The sequence below is a fragment of the Phaethon aethereus genome (genome assembly GCF_964289735.1).
Source record: "Phaethon aethereus genome assembly, chromosome: 19".
Lineage (NCBI taxonomy): Eukaryota > Metazoa > Chordata > Aves > Phaethontiformes > Phaethontidae > Phaethon > Phaethon aethereus.
In genome coordinates, this window is record NC_138595.1 from 1,427,697 (window position 1) to 1,447,072 (window position 19,376).

The 19,376-nt window shown below is 39.5% G+C and overlaps 3 protein-coding genes across 6 annotated transcripts in view; 1 reads left to right on the forward strand and 2 right to left on the reverse strand.

The window, feature by feature from the left end:
* Positions 1–19,376, forward strand: part of NF1 (neurofibromin 1) — a gene marked incomplete at its 5' end in the record, with an annotated part of 99,119 nt that overhangs the window by 51,168 nt on the left and 28,575 nt on the right. The gene's annotated exons all lie outside the window — the stretch shown is intronic.
* On the reverse strand, positions 8,663–9,976 carry OMG (oligodendrocyte myelin glycoprotein; the record flags this gene model as incomplete). The annotated part of the gene is made up of 1 exon (XM_082008519.1): positions 8,663–9,976. The coding sequence occupies one exon, from the start codon at positions 9,974–9,976 to the stop codon at positions 8,663–8,665; it is 1,314 nt and encodes a 437-aa protein (XP_081864645.1).
* On the reverse strand, positions 17,720–18,487 carry EVI2A (ecotropic viral integration site 2A; the record flags this gene model as incomplete). Its single annotated transcript, XM_082008623.1, has 1 exon — positions 17,720–18,487. Exon 1 carries the CDS (start codon positions 18,482–18,484, stop codon positions 17,720–17,722), a length of 765 nt encoding a protein of 254 aa, XP_081864749.1. The 5' UTR covers positions 18,485–18,487.

Sequence of the window (19,376 nt, forward strand, 5' to 3'; positions counted from 1 at the left end):
CTAATTTTCTGTCTTCAAAAGCTGTACCACACTTCTCTGTCCTCTTTAAGGTCTTTGAGTCACCTTTGAGCCTGTTGTATTGGCTGAAGGGGGCCTTTACAAAATCTTGTATGCAACTTCAGTTTGCAGTATAAATGTGCATTTAAGTTTCCAACAGTAATTAACTAGTACTAAATTAGGTTATCATGTGTATCTTTCACATTTTACAACAAAGTGGTTGAGAAGAGGGATAAGTTCTGGAAATCTTCCTTTTGGAATATTAGTGATCGTTGCTCAAACAAAACCAGAATAATTTTGTTTTCAGTGAAACACGTGTGTGCATATCTAGTATCAGAAAACACTGAACAGCATGTGACTTGTAGAGTGACTTTACTGGGGTATCTGAATGTCCCATGTAATTCTCTATTAGGAACAGATTTATTGAATCTTAAGTTTGAGCACTGCATTTATGCTAGGCAGTAGAAAAAGCGTTAGTGATGCCTTAAAGATTCAAAGGGGATACAGAGTTGACAGTAAAGTGAGTGTCTACAGTGCTGAAACCGAAATTACCTTGCCTGTCTTCTGTTTGATTACTAATTCATTTTTTCCTACGGATTTCTGACACTAAATCTGCACACAAAGTTTCGAAAGTTTAACTAAGGACACATTTTTAACTGCTCTATTTTGTAGGGGACTAACTCATTGCGAACACTTAAAATTGCATATCCTTGGATTATGATTTTTCTTAAAGTTGATTTCTGCATAGGCTTAAAAAAGGATATGTACTCATGGACAGCATGTATCAGCTTAAATAAATGTTTTTTAAAAGGCATGCTGATTGTTTTACATAACTATGCAGTTGAATGTCAGTAGATTTTTGAAGAATATAGGATGTGTTATGATTGGACTCCTTCTAAACCAGTCGTACTGCTGTCATGAGAAAAGACTGGTCATGAAAATTCAGGAATAAAAATGGATGTTTGGAAACTCAATTTTTCTTCCAGTTGTTGTGTTTATTCGCTGTTGAAAAAAAGTTGTCAGACTATTCCAGATTAGAAGGATGAGCTGGATTGATTTTATCGGCCTACTCCCACCTGCATTTCCCTTCCTCCCCTCAATTCCATCAATTTCAGAAACTGTGTTTCTGAGACTCGTGCAAGTATACATCACAAGACAAATTATCCTCTTTTTAGGATAAAAATGTAGAATATGTACTTTCAGGAATACTTTGACTTTGTAAGACACCTAGTCCTTTTCTAAGGCCAACATTGCGGGGTGCTGTTCCTCCCACACCTTTCATGAGTTATGTTGAATATACAACAACAAAAGTATTACTATATTAATATTAAAAGTGCTGTTGTATCCTTACTTTGTTAATTTTAGTATGATTGAGCCTGTAGAAGGGGAGAAGACATCTCATTTCTTCAGGTGAGATGTGTGGTGGACACAAGTAGATATCTGGACGGAACTTGGAATGCTTGATAGCATCATTTGGGGTAGGGGGATGGTATTTCAGTGTCTGCTTCAGTAAGTGTGATATCTCTTGCATGCTCAACAGAAGGACTTAGTTGCAGTTTAATGAGAAAAGGGATGTTGACCAGCTCTCTTCAGAGTAAACTGGTGTTTTTCGCTCTGATCTGGGTTGTTTTCCTTTGTAAGCCACTTGGACGACAGCATGAGGAAGCCTTATGGGAAAGGAGTGCTAAAGCGAGCTCACGCGCTCTAGGCAAAAGGCGTTCGACGTCGACGGTGCCGGTGCTCCTGTAAGGAGGATTTTGCTGTAGTTAAGCTGGAGGGGCCCGGTGTGACCGTGGAGGCACACACGTACGCTGCTGCTTGGGTTGGAGCTCACAGTTCGTGGACCCGCAGGGCTAACTGACAGACAGCTAGTGCCCTTTTCCTTTTGTTTGGGGGTGTTTTGTGTTTGGGTTTTTTTTGTCTGGTTGGTTTTGTGGTGCTTGTTTTGGCGTTTTGTTTTTAGCAAGATCTCAGATGCTGAAGCCCCTTCCATATACAAAGTTAGAAGAGAAGGCAGTCATTTGAATTCTCTTTAAAAAATTCTGTGTTTGCTTGCCACATTTTTCTCCTCTTTTTTTTTTTCCATTAGACACTGTCTTATTTCATGTCAAGTGACATAAAACGGCTACATTGCCATCCTGCCCTGTTCAGACAAGAAAGTAGGCACGCAAGCATAAAGAACAGTGATAACCCATCTTCAGAAAGTTTACTGTGTCTGGCAGTGACCCAAGGCATCCTTACGTATTCTGTGAAGACTTGCCATGCGGTGCGTTTTCTTTATTTGCAGAGCAAGGAATGGTTATTTCATCTGTAAAGGAAGAATTTCTGGAAATAAACTGATACAAAAGTGTGCAACAGATGCTTGCTAAGCCTAAAGCACTTACCTACCTTTTCTTTAAAAGCAGAAAAGTAAAATTGTCCACAGCTGGCTGACTTAATAGCAGTGTTGTATCTGTAAGGAAGTTAATAGGTGTAGTGGTTATGACTTACTAACGAATACACGTGGACGTGATCTCAGCAAAAATATGTTGTTGTTTAAATGCTACGAACTAATTCAGTATTTTGAGCTGAGGCCTGCAAACTGTTTATAGATAAATCTGTCATAAATGAAAATGACCTAGTGGTTATTTTGTGCTTACTTCAGTATTTGAAACCTTGGTATTTGACTGTTAGCTGGTCCAAGGTGCAGTGATGTTTTAAGTGTGCTGTTAGAATGTTGGTGAGTAGAAGGAAAGTGGTTTTACAGGCATTTGGAGAGGTATTATCGATACATAATGATCCTGTCCTTTCAGCACTGCGTGGTTTGCATCTCAAGTTCTGTGCAGCAGCGTACCTGAAAAGGAGGCGGAAGAGAGCTTAAGCCTTAAGTAGTAGTTCAGGATTCTTTCTTGTTTACCGAGGATGAGATAGGTTAAAGTCAACGCATAAAACCTGTGTAAGAAATCTATAAATATTTCTAGGGACTACGTATAGTTAGGAAATTTATAATTCTCACACAGTCAAACGCTGATATTGGCAGAAAGGCTGGGGAATTGATTAACCACTCCTTGGAACTCGATTATACGCATCCAAGAATCAAAGAATGAAGCTGGTGACATGTTTACAGAAATATGTAATCTGACATTGAAATGGGCTTACAGTATCATTCACTTTTAAGTATATGTACCACTTACCACTTGTCCTGAGTGAGGCATGCTGTGCATCACTAAAACTAAAAGAACAGTGATGATAACTATTCGTTACGGGGCTGAATTCTGCAGAATATCTGATCAAGTGCAGGTGAATCTCCTTTTCATAATTATGCATAGTTATGCTATTGATGAGAACTATGAGATTTTATGACTGATGTCTTCGTGCCCTTTACTTGCAAATAATTGAACTTTTTCTGCTCGCTTTCTTAGCTGAGAAAGCATACAGTCTTTGGCATCATTAAATACCAATTGTGATTTGCATATGTGATATTCCTTGGAAAAAGGTGCCAGCTCAGTGGGTGATTGTACAGCGATGTTTGAGAATAAACCTTTCCAACTCTGGACAAGCCAGTAATGGGCCCTAATAAAGCTAGTTTATAAATAATAAAGCAGGATGCCACTTGTTTATTGTGTTAGTAGCTACTGGGTGTAACTATAGTAATCACAGTGTTGTTCTGTTATGGGTGTATATTGAAATTTGGCTGTGAAACACGGCCACAAGAGAATTTGCCTGTTGACACAATAGATGTAAAAATTGAAAAAGGAGAACATTAAATAGAAAGCACTGCAAAATACTTTTTAATTATCAGCTTACTAATAGCTGATCACACGCTGAGATAACACAACTTTAGAAAAAAAGGTAGACAAATATTTCATCTTCTCACTTGCTCAAAATAAGTTATGTCATTTCATCTTTCTGAACTTTCTTGTATTAACTAGTAGCTGTTCAGACACTATAAAGTTCCTAGCATGGGAACTCTTTAGTTCTGTATATCTCACTACTACGTACGTAATTTCGTTTACATCACTATGGAACTTTAAAATACCTACTCTGTGTATAACTCTGCATTTTAAGTTGCTTTACTTGGCAGAGTAGTATGGATAGCTGTGACCTTTTATTTAGTAACTGATGCTTAAGGATTGTTGAATTCAGCAGAAAGGAGTGGCTGACTAAAAATACATTTTGAACACCAGACAATAGTGGAAGTGAATCCTTTTGTAACTGGCCATCTGACAGATATTTGGAGGCAAGTGTTTGTGCAAGTTTGCTGTGGTGTTTTTCTAATGCTGCTTTATGATCTGCGTGCTCCACCCAGCTGGTGGGTTCAACAGTCAGCAAGCTGTCTGCTGTTGAATTGTGCTTTTGGGGTGAAAAAAGACCGTAAATACAAATGAGCTCCAGAATGGCCTCTGATCTCTTGCAGAGCTACTGTTCTGCAGTCTTACAAGAATGGAGATGATTTCCCTAGTTTTGTGATACTGAACCCTACAGAAATTCTGAAGTTTTAAGCATTGACCAAGTTACCTGACAGTTGAACAGTCTGAAAAGTTGTCTTCTATAAAATAGCTTTATAAACTGTGTCCCAGGGATTTTTTGAATGAACACAAACCTCATTTCCTCAAAGGAATATACAAAATGACTGCTAAACAGTAGTGATCATGGTACAGGTCAGATAAGCGTTCCCGTGTTGCGTAAAAGGGTGCCAAGGAGCAGATCTCTGTACATTTTATCCAGGTACTGGATACCTAATAAAAATATTGTTATGCTTTAACGTAAGCCTTGCTACTAGATGGAATAGTGCTTGCCTTGACCTCCCTTTTTGTTGCTTGCCTTCTCTTCAGCAGCTATGTAGTTCTTCACTTTTTCTCCGTGAGGCTGCCTTGTCAAAGCGAGCGAGTGGGCTTGGCTCTGGAATGGTGCTCTGATATCTTTTCTGCTAATAGACTTGTGGCTCCGTGGTGCCTCTTCGGGGCGTTTGTCTTGTGCTTCTGAGCCAGATGTCATTTTTTAAGGCGTGAAATGTGGAAAGACTGTTTAGATTGGAGCTGCCAGGATGTTTGAAGGCTTGCAGCAGGCTGGGGGTTTTTTTTGGTTGGGGTTTTTTTTGGTAGCTTGAGAGCTTGTTGCTAGGGCGTTGTTGAGTCATTTTACTGATATATCTGGATCAGTTTATCTCCTTCTTGTGCTGTGAAATTTAAATCCTTCTGTAATTTTTCTTCACATTTTGCTTCCTGGGCAACAACCTGACTTCCGAAGCCAGTGCTCTTCTGTTTTTAATCCCTACACCGTTACTAAAATGATCAATAAATCAATAAATACAGATCCTGAAGTACTGCCATATAAGTTTTATAGCTGATCCCAAACTAATTAATAGGAATACAAACCTCTGAGTTATTGCTTCAGACCGCAGGCATCCCTACAGCAATTCTAACCTTTCAAAAGCAAGCGTACTGCTACTACAAGGTGTGATAGACTTTTTTGGGTATTTTGAATATTGTCCTGGAATCCTAAATAGTTATTTTGGAAAAAAAGAATTTCTCTGCAAGTAGGTTATTTTATATTTACCGTGGATTGAATGACCAGCGTGTTTATAAACCACAAACCAATGCTGTCGCGTTCACGTCCATGCCTATCGGTTTTATTTCGATTTGACTGCGCTGTTGCCAAGCAACAAGTGCACGACTCCCACATTCGCCTGCCTACTCGCTGCTCCGTTCTCAACTCATTTGTATTCCAGAAAAATACAAGGAAACCTAAATTTCAGTCTGCTTTACTGAAAGTAATCTGACTAAGAAGCCCTCTTCCTTCATCTACCACAGGCAAGGTTTGGCTAGAGAGTGTAGTCTTAAAATTTGGGAGTGCCATCTCACTTTCATATGCACCTGCGATTTTTTTTTTTTCCTGCTTCCTAGCTTCCCAATCCTGGACATGTGTTTGGAAAACCCCACAACCCCAGTTCCACTTCCAGGCTTTTACCAGCATGCTGAAGACTTTGAAGTCTGGGTAGCAAGTCATTCAGTATGGCGACTTGCAGTTTGCCCCAAACAACTTCTGGAAAACAGTGCTTTTCATAGAGTCGCTGTTCACTGAATAGTCTCATCATGGGTGAAACACAGCATTTAAAGTTGATTCCATGCAGGTTTTTTGCATCCGATAGAATTTGGCATCCTGTATTGAATTGCTCATCAAAGACATGTGTAGTATTTCATGTAATTACCTCAACTCGAGGCAGTTTAGTCATGGCACCTCGTTTTGTGGTCTCTGTCCTGCCTTGCAAGGTAAGCTGCTTTAGGCTGTGTGGGACAATACCGTATGGATGAGATAATTCTAGGAAATACCTAGTTCTGAACATAAGTAGGTTGATACTGTTTTAGCGTCCGTCAGTATTTACCAAATACATTGACTGTCCGAAGAGAGCAGCAGGCAGTGACATTTTTTCAATACTGATCCTAGTTAGTGGAATTTATCAGTTCATGTCAGGTTATTTAACCTGGGGAAAATATGGAACTTACATGAAGTGGCTACCAGCTGTCAGAAGGAGTTGCCCACTTGCACAAATTCCACTTCTGCTGGCCGTTGGAGGTAACATGCACTTATTGGTAATGGGCAAGGTTGCCTAAACTTTGACTTGGATAACTAGTTCTTCTCTACCCAAAATGTATATGGAATGTCAGTCTTTGGTTTTGTTTTGTTGGGCGGTTTTTTGGTGGTGTTTGGTTTTTTTAAGTTTTCTGTCCTATCAAATGTGTGGAGTCTTTTTTCTGAGGGAGGAAGAGCTACCTTTTTCTAGTGGATAGATATATGCCTTAGGTATTTGCACATTCTAAAGGGTAGGAAGGGGAGGGGTATACCCTATGTTACTATTATCTCATCAGCTTATTAATAAACAATGTTAGGGATACATCAGTATCAAAATAATATAATTTGATTTAACCATATTTTCCCCCGTAAGACATGAAGATTGAGCCAAATGTCTGCTTGAAATGGATTTCTATAATCAAATGTTATCTACTCAGTGGTACTACTATGCTTATTTGAAAAGAAGGGCTGTCACTAATTCAGTTCAATACAAATGTAACTTTATTTTTACTTAAATGCCAATGAAATAACTGTACAAATTCATTGTGTAACATTTATTGTTAGAAATTAAAACATATTTCTGGTTATAGAAATACTGTTCACAATTGGAAAGTTGTCATTTCTCTGATACCAGTGGTTGTAAATGGTCTACCGCCCTCACTGACACCTAGGAGAAACAGGTAGAGGACTCCAGTCTCAGTAGTGAGGTTTTCTGGGTTTTGCAGCACCTTCATGCTACAATAACTGGAAATTAAATGGCCTGAAATGAATGGAAAACATTGTATAAAGATTTGTAATATTAAGTGAATAATACTTTTTCAATGAACTTGTTCTTCAGTTTTCATTTCATGCTGTTTGCAAAACTTCATCTGTATTATATCAAGTACCTTTGCCACATAATTTAAATTATTTTCCTAGAGTGGACAGAACCATGCGTGCAACTATTTCTACTCACTGGTGGTGCAGATGTCAAGGAGAATAGCGTTCATGCTCATCCTTATAAAGCAAGGGTTTGGGCATGTCCAATGCCATGGACTGAATTAAATTTTTTTTTAAGTCACAAGATTCAAGGATTGTTTCAATGACAGCTTGACAGCTAATTGCTTGATTTATTTGTTACATAACTTGTGTTAGAAATTGGCTATATTTCATCTTGCTGATCAGAAAGTAATACTTTGATACAGGCTGATTTGCAATATTCTTTTAAGCATATTATGGTAACATTTCAGAATTTTGGACGTCACTTGAAATAAAGTTAAGGAGTTCCATTTCATTAATTTGTGTAGGTAACTCCTTGTTGTTCGAGAGCGTCATGGCATTGAACGTCTTAGGTTTTCCTCTACTTTTATTTGTTTCTCTTTTTAAATATGGAGAGTGAGAAATAACTTGCCTGCAGTCTCTAAGTCAAGACATAGCAAAAAGAGCTGTCAGCCCCTACCACTTTTCCCATGCTCAAGTTGGACCATGTTGCCTTCTCAGTTTACACCCTCTTAGTAGACATCATGGCATTGTCATATTTAATTCCTAAATTCAAAACTGTTGTTCTTCATATTTAAAATACCGTAATACATATGAAGCAAACATAGATACACATGCTAGCGATTTTTCTCAGGAATAACTTCTGATGAGTGAAACAGCTAGGTTTAGTTCCTTTATTTTTTCCCTTCCTTTTGCATGTCATCGTAACTTACAAAGAGTCTGTGCTGCTATATTACAAGAATTGCTCACCGGCAAGTCAAGCGAGACAATGCAGATATGATACAGGCCTTCTATTTTTTCCAGTTGTTTAATGACAAAATCATACATAAAATCAGTACTTAAAATTCTGATGTTTTATTCTGTGCAAGTAAATTAAAAATTTAAATACAAAATAAGCACATTTTTAAGAACAAAATCATGGGTTAGTTTTACTCAATTAAGACATAGTAAAATAAGTAGCAGCTTAGTATCAAGAAATTAGTGTGCACTTCTTTAATTAAGAACTGTTATTTTCTTTAGATCAGAGTCCGAGCTTCGAATTTCTTGTATTTTGATTCATTATTTGACCTGCATGTCTTAACTCCAGTTATGTATCACAGGAATAAACTCAATAATTTTCACAAGATACAAGCCCTTAGCCAATAGACATTGCCACTGCGTTAAGCATCGCAACGTAAAACAAATATATCTCACAGATACTTGCTTTGGAGTGAGTATTCAAAACATTTGTAGTGGATTCCTCTTTCCTTAACGTAGCAGTTGTGCTCTGAGGCATTTTGGAGTAGTTTGTTGGCATTCCACTGGTGATACTTAAAGTCATAGGAGTAGTGGATGATCCTGTTGATTGAGTCAGGCTTGAGTTCACCTCGGTTGAATCTTTGATGTAGATTGTGTGTGTGGCTGCTGCTTCTTGAGAACTAACCTTTCTGGTTGTCAGGTCTTCTGGGTAGAGGAGCAGTGGTCGGTCTGTGCTCGTAAACCGTACAGTTTGGCTTAAGGTTGCCAAGGTAGAAACTTCCTTAGCTTTAAATTGTTTATGCATTTTTGTCATCCTGGTTGGTTCAGTTGCCACTGGAGAAGTAGCTCTGTCTGCTGCCTTCATTGCTTTAATCATGAGGCTGGAGTCTGTAGCTGCGGGAGCGGCTGACGTTGGTGTGGCATTCAGCCAAAGCGCAGACTGGGTAGCACAGGGAGCCCCTATGACACTGGCAGCTGTTCCCTGCACCCATTTAAGCAAATACGGGATGTTTTGGTTATCGCTGCAGGACCATGGGTTGTTATATAGTGTCACTACTTGCAGCTGAAAGAGCTGGTCAAAAGCTTTGTCAGGAATGTATGTGAACTTGTTGTTGTGCAGATAGAGGCTTGTAAGGTGTTGTAGTCTCACCAGTGTTCCTGGAAGTATCTGGGACAAGAAGTTGCTGGATAGATCCACCGTCTCTATGTTGTAGGGCATATTGGTTGGAACTGTCCAAAGTTTGTTGCTACTGAGATTGAGAAACTTGAGGCTGCTCAGTGTGTTGTTGATCAGAACAGCTCTTTCCACCATATTCCTGGAAACATCAAGCACTTTAAGATTCCACTGGTAAGCTGTATCAAGTTTCTGAAGAACTTTGATGTTGTTGTTTATGGCATATAATTCCCATAAGGACTTGGGCAGATGAGCAGGAACATTCTTGAGACAATTATTTGAAATATCAAGGGTCCTCAAATTGGTGAATCTCGTTAGCTGATGATCGAGATCTACGAACTGGTTAAAGGACAGATTTAAATATGTAATGTTGTCTTGAAGTCCGTGTGGCAGTATAGTTAAGTTTCTGCCTGAACAATCCACGTTCCTGTCATTTCCTGAGCATGTACAGTTAGAAGGACAGACACCCAAACCCGTGGGTATGAAAAACAGAAGGACCAGCAGACAGGTAGATGTATTCAATATCGGGTATTCCATTGTTGCCTGGAAATAAATATACCAAAATGACACCCTTTAAATCTATGTAATATATTTTATTCTTTTATAAAGGTTGTCTTTGCAATGACCACTTGCAGGAGAAATTAAGTAAAAATATCAATAAACCCCTTTGTGGAATGGTCCTTTTTAGAATTGTTCAAGAGAGACTTTACAAAGCATCCCTTCATAGACTGTCATGTTGTCTGGCAGAATGAGACTTGTTTTTTCATCTCCCTTTCCCCCTCAAGCTCAAATGAGGGCTTTCTTCCGAAAATGCAAGTCTCTTCCAAATGTTATACAATGTCTGCTTCTTGTTTTTAGTGATTTCAAGCCTATATTATGTTTGGAATAATGTGTTCTTTTATACAGGATGAAAAAATGGCTGTCAACTGGATCTGCTTTACAAATCTCTGCAGCAATGTAGCAGTCCCCCCCATACATGCATGCTATTTGCTTAAGTGGAATTGGTTAAAATACATCTTAAATGGTTAGGAATTTAGTTTGAAACCTAAATTCCATGTTTATGCTAACATGCACATTATTACTTTCCTTATTAGAGTGTTAATCACATTCCCAAAGCTGGTAACAAATATTTGAAAGCTGAATTAATGTTAGTAAGAAATCTCTGACACTGCAGCAAATTTCTGGTGCAAGCATCTGTCATCAACTAGTAATTTCGTTCTTATTTCTGTCTCTAATTTTGTAGTAGGCTTTGTGATCAAAAACAAAACCGTGAACTTACCGTAATCTCTTCTCCAATATCAGCACATCATCTCTGTGAAAGATTTAAGCTTAGAGGTCGTCTTGTTCTAGAGAGTAGCTACAGTTGCTGTCTGTGGATTGTGCTTGCCTCTTCAGCTGCATCGTATTGCTGCTAGCTGGGGCTCTGCAACCACCTGATCTGCACTACATTGGAGGACTGCAGAGCTGTCGTTGGTGCTGACTCAAATTTATTGCAAAGCGAGCATATTCAATAAAATAGTTGGTTTTTATAATTTGAATCGGTTAACTTCCCCATGTCTATATCTTATGCTATCTTAATACATCAAAGCATAACATGTAAGATTGCCTACGTAAACAGTACCAAGTGAAATTTCTGTAGGCTATTTTAGCTTAAGCTACGATACAGAAATTCAGATAAGGAATTCCCATAGAAATCTGTAAAATCCTACAAGCTGAGCTATACTATACCTGACAATCATACAACTTACATCAATGGTAGGAAAAATTGTAAATATCTTTTCCTCTGTCCATTGTATGCACTAGAATTGCATTTGCATAACTTATTACTTTAATTTTAGTCGTAATTTAAAGATTTTTAAGTTTGTAGTTACAATACGTGCAAACGTACGCTCTGTGCAACATCCACTAATATATTCCCTCCACATTTTCAAAACTACAAACTCTTTGCCATTTTGCAGAGATGTCATGGGAAGCTAGCTTCAGCATCTAACAGCTTCTTTTGATAAATCTAACATTCAGTACTGTTAAAAACAAAACCAACCTCTGTGACCACCCTCCTACTTCCCACCAAAAGGTTAGTTGACCAAAATGCATCATTTTAGACGGGACAGTGAACTTCGCTTGTACTCAGGGCCCAGAAAAGAACCTGTAAAACTCTTAGTCACCTTGAGTGAAAAGGAATCTGGCGTCCATGGAACGTTAAATTAATTTTTAAAGTTAACGTTAGTGATATTGGCTGCATTCTGAAAATACTGCTTCAGAGGACGAAATTAGTGAATGCACACAACTACTTCTTCTAATCATTTGACTGAGTGTCCTGCAGACCGTTTCTATCTTACCTATAAAAATCAAAAGTATCTCGGTAAAAGAGGGCCTTTTTGTGCTTGTTCTTCAGGTGTTTGGAGCCGTTTCAGCTCTAAGCGGCGGCTGTAGCAATTGCTTACTCGTACCGTTCTCTGCTTTCCCAGACGGTAGTGTGAAGGGACTGGAGGTTTTACGCCAGTAAACTTTTTGGCAATATTTGATCTACAGGAAATCTCGTTGCGATTAGTAAAGAACGACTGATGGCTATTAGGAGGATTTGTTTCAGATACTTATAATGCATTGTTGCCAAGCTGTTCCCCAGTCACGTGCAGAAAAGGAGCCTTTGCGTGAAAGACGATGTGTACGCGTGTCGAGGTGTTTCGACTTTGTTTTGAATTCAAACCGTTGTATCTGAGCAAATGCTCCGTGGCGCTTTAAGTGAACAAAACATCTTTGAATTAGAAAGCTTTATTAAAATGAACTTGAATTCATTGCATTTGCTCATACGGCCCAGTAGAACAGGCAACGTAGAAGCTCTGAGTACCGCTGAAGCTGTACTGTTCCTTGAGAGCTCCGTGCCTGTGTGTGTGTTACGTATGTGTATAGCCCGACGCACAGAGGTACGCATACTCTTTTTTCTGTAGCCTCCGGAATCTGCAATCCCTAGTTACAGATAACTAGTGGGCACAATCCTATTGTATTTTGAAATTATTTGCTTCAGGCAGAAGCGGGTCGTTCCTTTTTGTGAAAGCTGAAGTTAAGAAACACGGGGGAAATGCCCGTGGTGTGGCCTCACTGTTCCTGCCTACGTCAACTTCTCCTTTTTCAGTTATTTGAAGAACGCTTCATTTAAGAAAAATGTGAAGTGTGCTGGAAATCAATTTTGGCAGTCTACAGAGGGTGTTCTGGCTGTGGCAGCTGGGGCAGTGGTTGATGAATCTCTTGAATAAGGAACTCGGGTGGCGGGGGCAGCTGTTGCTCCGTTTCCGAGTGAGCTTGGCGGTGCTTGCTGGGGTCTGAGCCGTGGTCCCCGGCTGGTTCCAGGAGCCAGGCGGGTGGAGGAGGCAGAGCGGGGGACTGGGGTGCGGCCGCTGGGTGAGGCCGGGAGTCGCGTGCGCAGCCTGCCGCTGCCGGGGCGGGAGCTGGAGACGCTTCTGGGCTGGAAACCGAAATCCTGGCTGCAGGGTGGTCTTCTACTGGTGGAGGCAGCTGGCCGTTTTCGTCGCTGGTGGTGCAGTTGGCTGGTCTCTCTGCAATGGGATCATTCTGTAAGCTTGTGTCTTGTTTCAGTTTCCAAGGCAACGTGAATAAAACCGATGAACGTTTGGTAGCCTGGTCAGTGTCCGCAAAGACATCTGGTGTGTCTCCATCTGCAAATGGAGAACGTCCTGCCCAATTTGAATCAACTAGGACTGGCCTCTTGCAGCATTTCCACAGAAGAATTACAATAATAGACATTATCATACTAATCAAAATGATGCCAATCATCAGCGCCGCTGTCCAGCTTCCATCGCTAGGTTCTGCGTGTGCTTTGGGGAGCGGAGGCGGTGTCGTAACGGTCAGTGCTCTTCCAGGTTTGTGTAAACTGGGCTCCGTTGCTTGCAAGTGATATAGAGAAGCTTTGTCTTCTACTGGACTCCTGATACTGGCGTATGCATTTCTTCTATTCATGGAGACGTTTTGAGGTATTGGTGTGGAAAGTGATTTCCAGATTTCTCCATAGAAGAGAAACAGTATGACTTGGTTGCTGGGCATTCTCCTGCAGCCTCTTTAAATACGTCCCCTCCTATAGCAGGAATGAGATAGAACATATTAACTTGAAAACTGTTTGTTGTATAGTTACACTTTACTGACATTGACACCAGACAATTTTATGTTCATAGTATAGTAGTGAAAATAGTATTAAACTCTGTTTAAAATTTCCTGTCTGTTGCCATTTGCATAATCAGCAGGTTTGTCACTGACTTTACAAACAGGCAGATTTTCGACATTATTGATCATTCTAATTAAGTGACATTGAAGAGAATGTCTTAGTTATTACCTTTTTTCCCACCTTACCAGAAAAAGGCATCAGCAGAGAAGTCCTAACAGTGTTTCAAAATAACATTTATCAGTCGTGTAAATGGTTGTGGACCTGGAACAAGGTATGAAACACTCACAGCAGTATTGAAAAACAGGATTGTCATGAGTAAAGAAGATTATCTGGTTTTGATGGATATAAGCCGAGACCTAAATAAAAGGCTTTTTGCAGTTCTGTCAAACTTTTATTTCCTGTTCTTGCCTCTCTTCAGCAGTTAAGGGTAGAGCGTAATAATTTTTAAAGTTTCCAAATACTGATGCTGTAATGGAACGGCATTCTAATGTTAAACTCTTTTTATAAATAAATTGTGGAACGCTTTTTGTAGTGAAGGAGATTGTGTTAATGTTAAGTTGTTGGCATGAAAAAAATTCTCCCCCTCTGTACTGTTTAGAGTTCAGGTCTCTGAATGTCTCCGTATGAAGCAAATCATAAAATGCATCCACTACATAGCATTTTTATATCTGAAGCGACTTTCATGCAATTTGAGCTAATTTATTAGTTACTATAATCCCAGTCATGTGAAGCTGTTTCTGGGAAATTAATATGCATAAATCTTTGTGGGTTTACAAATATGCAAAATTAAATTTCCGATGCACCAGTATAAACACCTATGAGTAGTAAATTAATGCTTCTTGAGAACATTATAATCCAAACTCTGTAAGCTTTATAACAGGTAAAAATTACTCAATTTCTTCTGCTCTTTTCAAAATACAGCCAAAAAATACTTACGTGTAGAGTTCATGATAGTTCATAGTAACAACACCAAAGAACATGTGTTTGAAACCCTAATACTTGTAAGATACAGACATTCAACAAGTGCTTTGAAGACACCCTGAAGTCGGGATATACAGAATGCTCTACACAGCGCAGTTCCTTTTCAAACCAATTAATACAAATACTAAGCCTTTCCATCTTGAAGTTGATCCTTACCTGCTCGTTGATCTTCTATCAAGCAAGCATCGTCTTTCTTTGAAGCCTTAGGAAGGCAGACTGTGTGCTGAAAGTCAAGCCGCTTAAAATGGCTCGTTTCATGTTGAAGTAGGTTTCTGCAGCTAAAGAGGAAGTTTATCAACACTTGCTGCAGGAAGTGTCGAGCAGGGAGATTGCTAAGAGCCTTACCTCAGAGTTTGTATGCTTTACGAGCACACTTTTCAGGTCTGTCTTTATAAAACACCCTATTGTGTAGAAATTCATTAATACTTGTTTGCCTGTCTCTGCAAATAGTTGTAGTTACTTCTGTGTGAGTCAAAAACTCTGCAAGTTTGGATTGGATTTGAATCTTACTGATTTAATTTTGGGGGATGGGTTTGGTGTGCTGTCGTCATTATTAGTGAAAAAGCAACTTCAGGTTCATTACCATGAGTCACAGAAAGCCGTCTGGGCACAGGGTGCTGGCTTGCTTACCCATCGTCGTTTGTGGAGTTGCATTGAGAGGCAGATCACTACCGAGGGCACCCACGCCAGCCCCCCGCTCTCCGTGTTGGTTTGTGGCTGGGCATTATTAATGGGGGGCTGTGCTCTGTGAGCACCTCTTTCCCCACTCTCTGTCTCTGTCCGTACCATTTAGTGTAACCCAAACTACCTTCTTTTGTCCCCTTGAGCATTTTTGCCTAGCAAGGCTGCCTGGCAAAAAGAAACCCGCACAAATATGTCCTCGCAGCATTTGCGAATGCGTTCTGCCAGTGCCAAGTAGCTACTGCCAGATCCTGCTGCAGCGTCTTCATCTCCTCCTGCTTTTCCTGTCGTGCCTCTCTTCTGATTGCACAAGTTTTCTTTTTCAGACTCTCCCTACTCCTGCAGCAAACACAAATCCTGATCCCATACTTACATCCTAACTCATAGTTTCTTGTCCGATTCCTTCACCTCATCCCCATTCTCTTCGACCCTCATGGTCCCCACCTGTCTTCTGCCACAGTTCCCACCTCATTGACAGTTCTTTTTTCTTCCACTGATATGATTGTGATTCTTTCCTTTTTTGCCTGATTTTTTTATGACACTGCTGGTTTACCCCTTTAATCGGTTGCCTGCCAGCAACTTGCTGTGTTCTGTGTGCCGGCTGGCTAGCTCTTAGATTCATTCTCCTGTTTTAGTTCTGTTACCTTCCCAGCTGTGAGCACTTCTACATGTAACCAGATTAGATTCCCACTTATGCTATCTCAGATTGGTTTTTTTTTTTGTACTGACACAGCCTCTGCTGTTGCCTCACCTGCTCGTGGTCATTTTGGGGAAGGAGAAGGTAACTACAATGCAGCATCCCTCAACCCTGTCCTTTAGCTCTCTTTCTGTCACCAGTGTTAGATGTTCTCAGTTCATCTCTAAGTACTAGGTTGTCATCACCATCTCTCACAGTTTGCCCTTATTCTTCTGGTCTTTCTCCTCATGTTTTAGAAATGCCTGACATAATCCCTTGTCCTCCCATTCTACTGGGGTGTTGCGTTGTGCCTCCTCCCTTTGAGCTCGAAGGTCTGAATATGTGGTTTATGGCAGATTCATTGGAATTTGCCCTGGAGTAGGGTTTTTTGTTTGATTTTTCTTTTGTTTTTTTTCGTTTCTTCCCCCATCTCCAATGAACTTACTTTCTAATGACTCCCAGTTCTGGGCCAAGCTTGCAAACTCCTTCCAACTTTATCTTCCTTGCTACACAAACCATCTTTGACACAGGCAGTTGCATTTTTTTGAGCTCTCGTGCTGTCGTGGCTTCTGTGATACTGTTGTCTTGCTTCTCTGTTGCTTCTTTACCTGCCCTTTCAGGTAAGTTTATGGGTGATATAATGGAAGGTGAATTGGGGATTCAGTCGTATATCCTGATTCTTTCAAACTTCTACAACCGTCTCTTGTGTCAAAAACGTTTTATTACAGATGCACAGGATGTTTAGAGATTTGTCATTATGCAGTTTTAGCACTTGTAACCATGGTGCAACAGATCTCTTTTTAATCCAAGAAGTAACCTATGAAAAGCTTCTCATGTTTCCTCAAAATAACAAAGCTCTGCTTTAGTAAGACCAGACGCAGACATCTCCCCAGAAATATGGGAAAATCAGGTCTCTCTGAGAATAAAGGAACTAAAAGTTGTGGTGGTTCTGAAGAAATTTTTGGCGTGGTTGTCCTAATACGGAGTGTGTTTCTGTGATGCAAGAAATCACAGCTAGCCATGAAAGACGACCTTTACTGACCTCCAGCAAATATTACAGGAATATAATATTCCAAAATGCCTTGTGTAATATTTTTTGTGATATTTTGACTTAGAAATAGTATCACATAAGTTATTTGAAAACTGCTGTTGCTAGTTTATTGGAGATAACAAATTGAAACAGTTCTCATTCTAACATAAAATACAAACTTCACATGGTTATCCACAAAGTCAAAACATGATAAATATAATTAAAATCTTAATCTGGTTCAACAGCAATTAAGCCGGTTTAAGAAGTTTTTGATGGAAAAACCTGGAAGGGCATTTTGAGAGGGACTAGTTCCTGATTGAATAATTGCATCAAAGTTATGACTGAATTAAAGTTATGACTGAATTATGGTTTTCTTAAAAAAAGCAACTTGGTTATACCTGTGCTGTGGTATATTTATTAGTCTAACAGTCCTTTCCATTTTTTATCCCTAATGATCTTTGAGAATGCACAGACTTCTGTCCTTTTGTTTTATCCTGTTCAACTCCTATCACCATCATTTCTGGTCAAAGGAGTAAAACCAGTCTTGATACTACTTATAGAAAGCTGTTTAACACAACCGTATCCTCTTTAGATCTACAAGTTGCGACAGCATTCTCACTATCATAAAAGGAAAACCCCTGTGTTAAAATTCACATTGTTACTTGAAACCTGAATTTTTTGCCTTATATTAATGATGTGTAAAAGGCAAAAGATGAGTTTTTACCTCGGTATGAATTAAATCTCAACTACAAAATTGGTTAAAACGGGTTTGCGTGACTTTGATGGTTCTTTGTTTTCTTGTTTGTCGTCTGTTTCCTTAGTGAGTTTCTCAGTAGTTTCATCTTCACTTTTCCTCTGGATCGCAGCATCTCTCCCTGGTAGTAAGTCCTGCATTATCAAGTCAGCTCCAGTTGTCTCCTTCGGCATCCTCTGCCACGTTCCTGCGGCAGTTGGCCATAAACTGGTAGTCGCCAGAATATCACCATTGCTTCTGGGCCTGCGTTTTCCTTGCTTAGTTTTTTTGAGATAGTACATTTTGTTTGCTATTACGACTGTCGACACAAATAAGAAGGTGCAGATAAGCACAAGTACTGCTATTATAATGAAGCAAATCAGTATAAGAGACCTATTGTCTTCGCATGTTTCCTTTGTCATGGTGCTCTTGGGTCTGCTGGTATTCCTAGGTCCTCCAGTGGCAGAAACAGCACTTCTGGCAGGAGAAGATGTTGAATTTTGGGCCATCGTGGAGGATAAGGATTGCAGGGTACTTGCCTGCATTTCAGAAGTAGTCATTTTGCTGCTGAAATTGAGGCTTGGAGGAGAATTTGTATTGGCTTCTGTTACGTTCTGGCTTCCCCATAGGTTTTGGCTGATAGGATTCCAGGTTTCATTGGGAACCCTGGGATGATCGGTATGGTTTGCACTTGTTTGCAAACACAACGAAAAGATTATCATGACAGGGAAGGCGGAGTGTGGTTTACTATGTCTCTTAGTCTTCATCTTCCTATTTCGTTACCTGCAAAAATACAAATCATGGTATTAGTTTAACAAATGGTAGTTCTTAGAGGTTTGAATCTGACTTCTCAGGGAATAGTAGGCAACAGCCTTTTTGATGAGGGGGAAAAAAAACGTAACTTGACCTCATTTTTAGTGGATGTAGAAAGACAAGTTCAAGTACTTGGTATTCTGAAAGAGTAGGTTGGCTCAAACTTCTGACAGTTTGAGGCTGATAGAAAATATATGAAGATTAAAACCGACACGGAACAAAGAAAGGTGTTTCCTACTAACTACTCAGTGATGTAGAGGCACGCTCTGTAGTAGTTCCTCCTCTTTAAAGTTGGCCATGTTACAACTTAGTGCATCACTTCTGCTTTTACACAGTGGAAGGAGAAACCGATCTAAAATGTACAGATGCCTGCTTCTTACTTTCCTGTGTTCCTCTGAATGTGGGAAATGTAACCATGCCTGTAAAGGTAGTCAAGTGAAAAACTTCTATCTAAAATGTTCCTGTAAGTGACAGAAGTAACTTATTTTAATTGTTTATATTTCTTAGCACAGCTGTCTGGAGTATTTCATAAATGCATAGGAAAATCTTTGTTCTCTAATTTTTCTGCTTTATTGTACAAAAGGCTATTTATCACAAATGTACTTCTCAAAATTTTCTCGCAACATGATACAGATTCTGACATTTTCTTTAAAATGCCTGAGATAATTATGCAAATGATATTACCATTAGTATATTGTATATATTAGTATATTGTTTTACATTTGTATAGTATTCAAATTTGTACCTGTTGAAACTGTCTGGAGGGCAGGAAGCTGATCTTTAGGTCAGTCTGATACTAAGATAAAAACCTCAAAACAATAGTGACAAGTCAGACAAGCAGTGAAC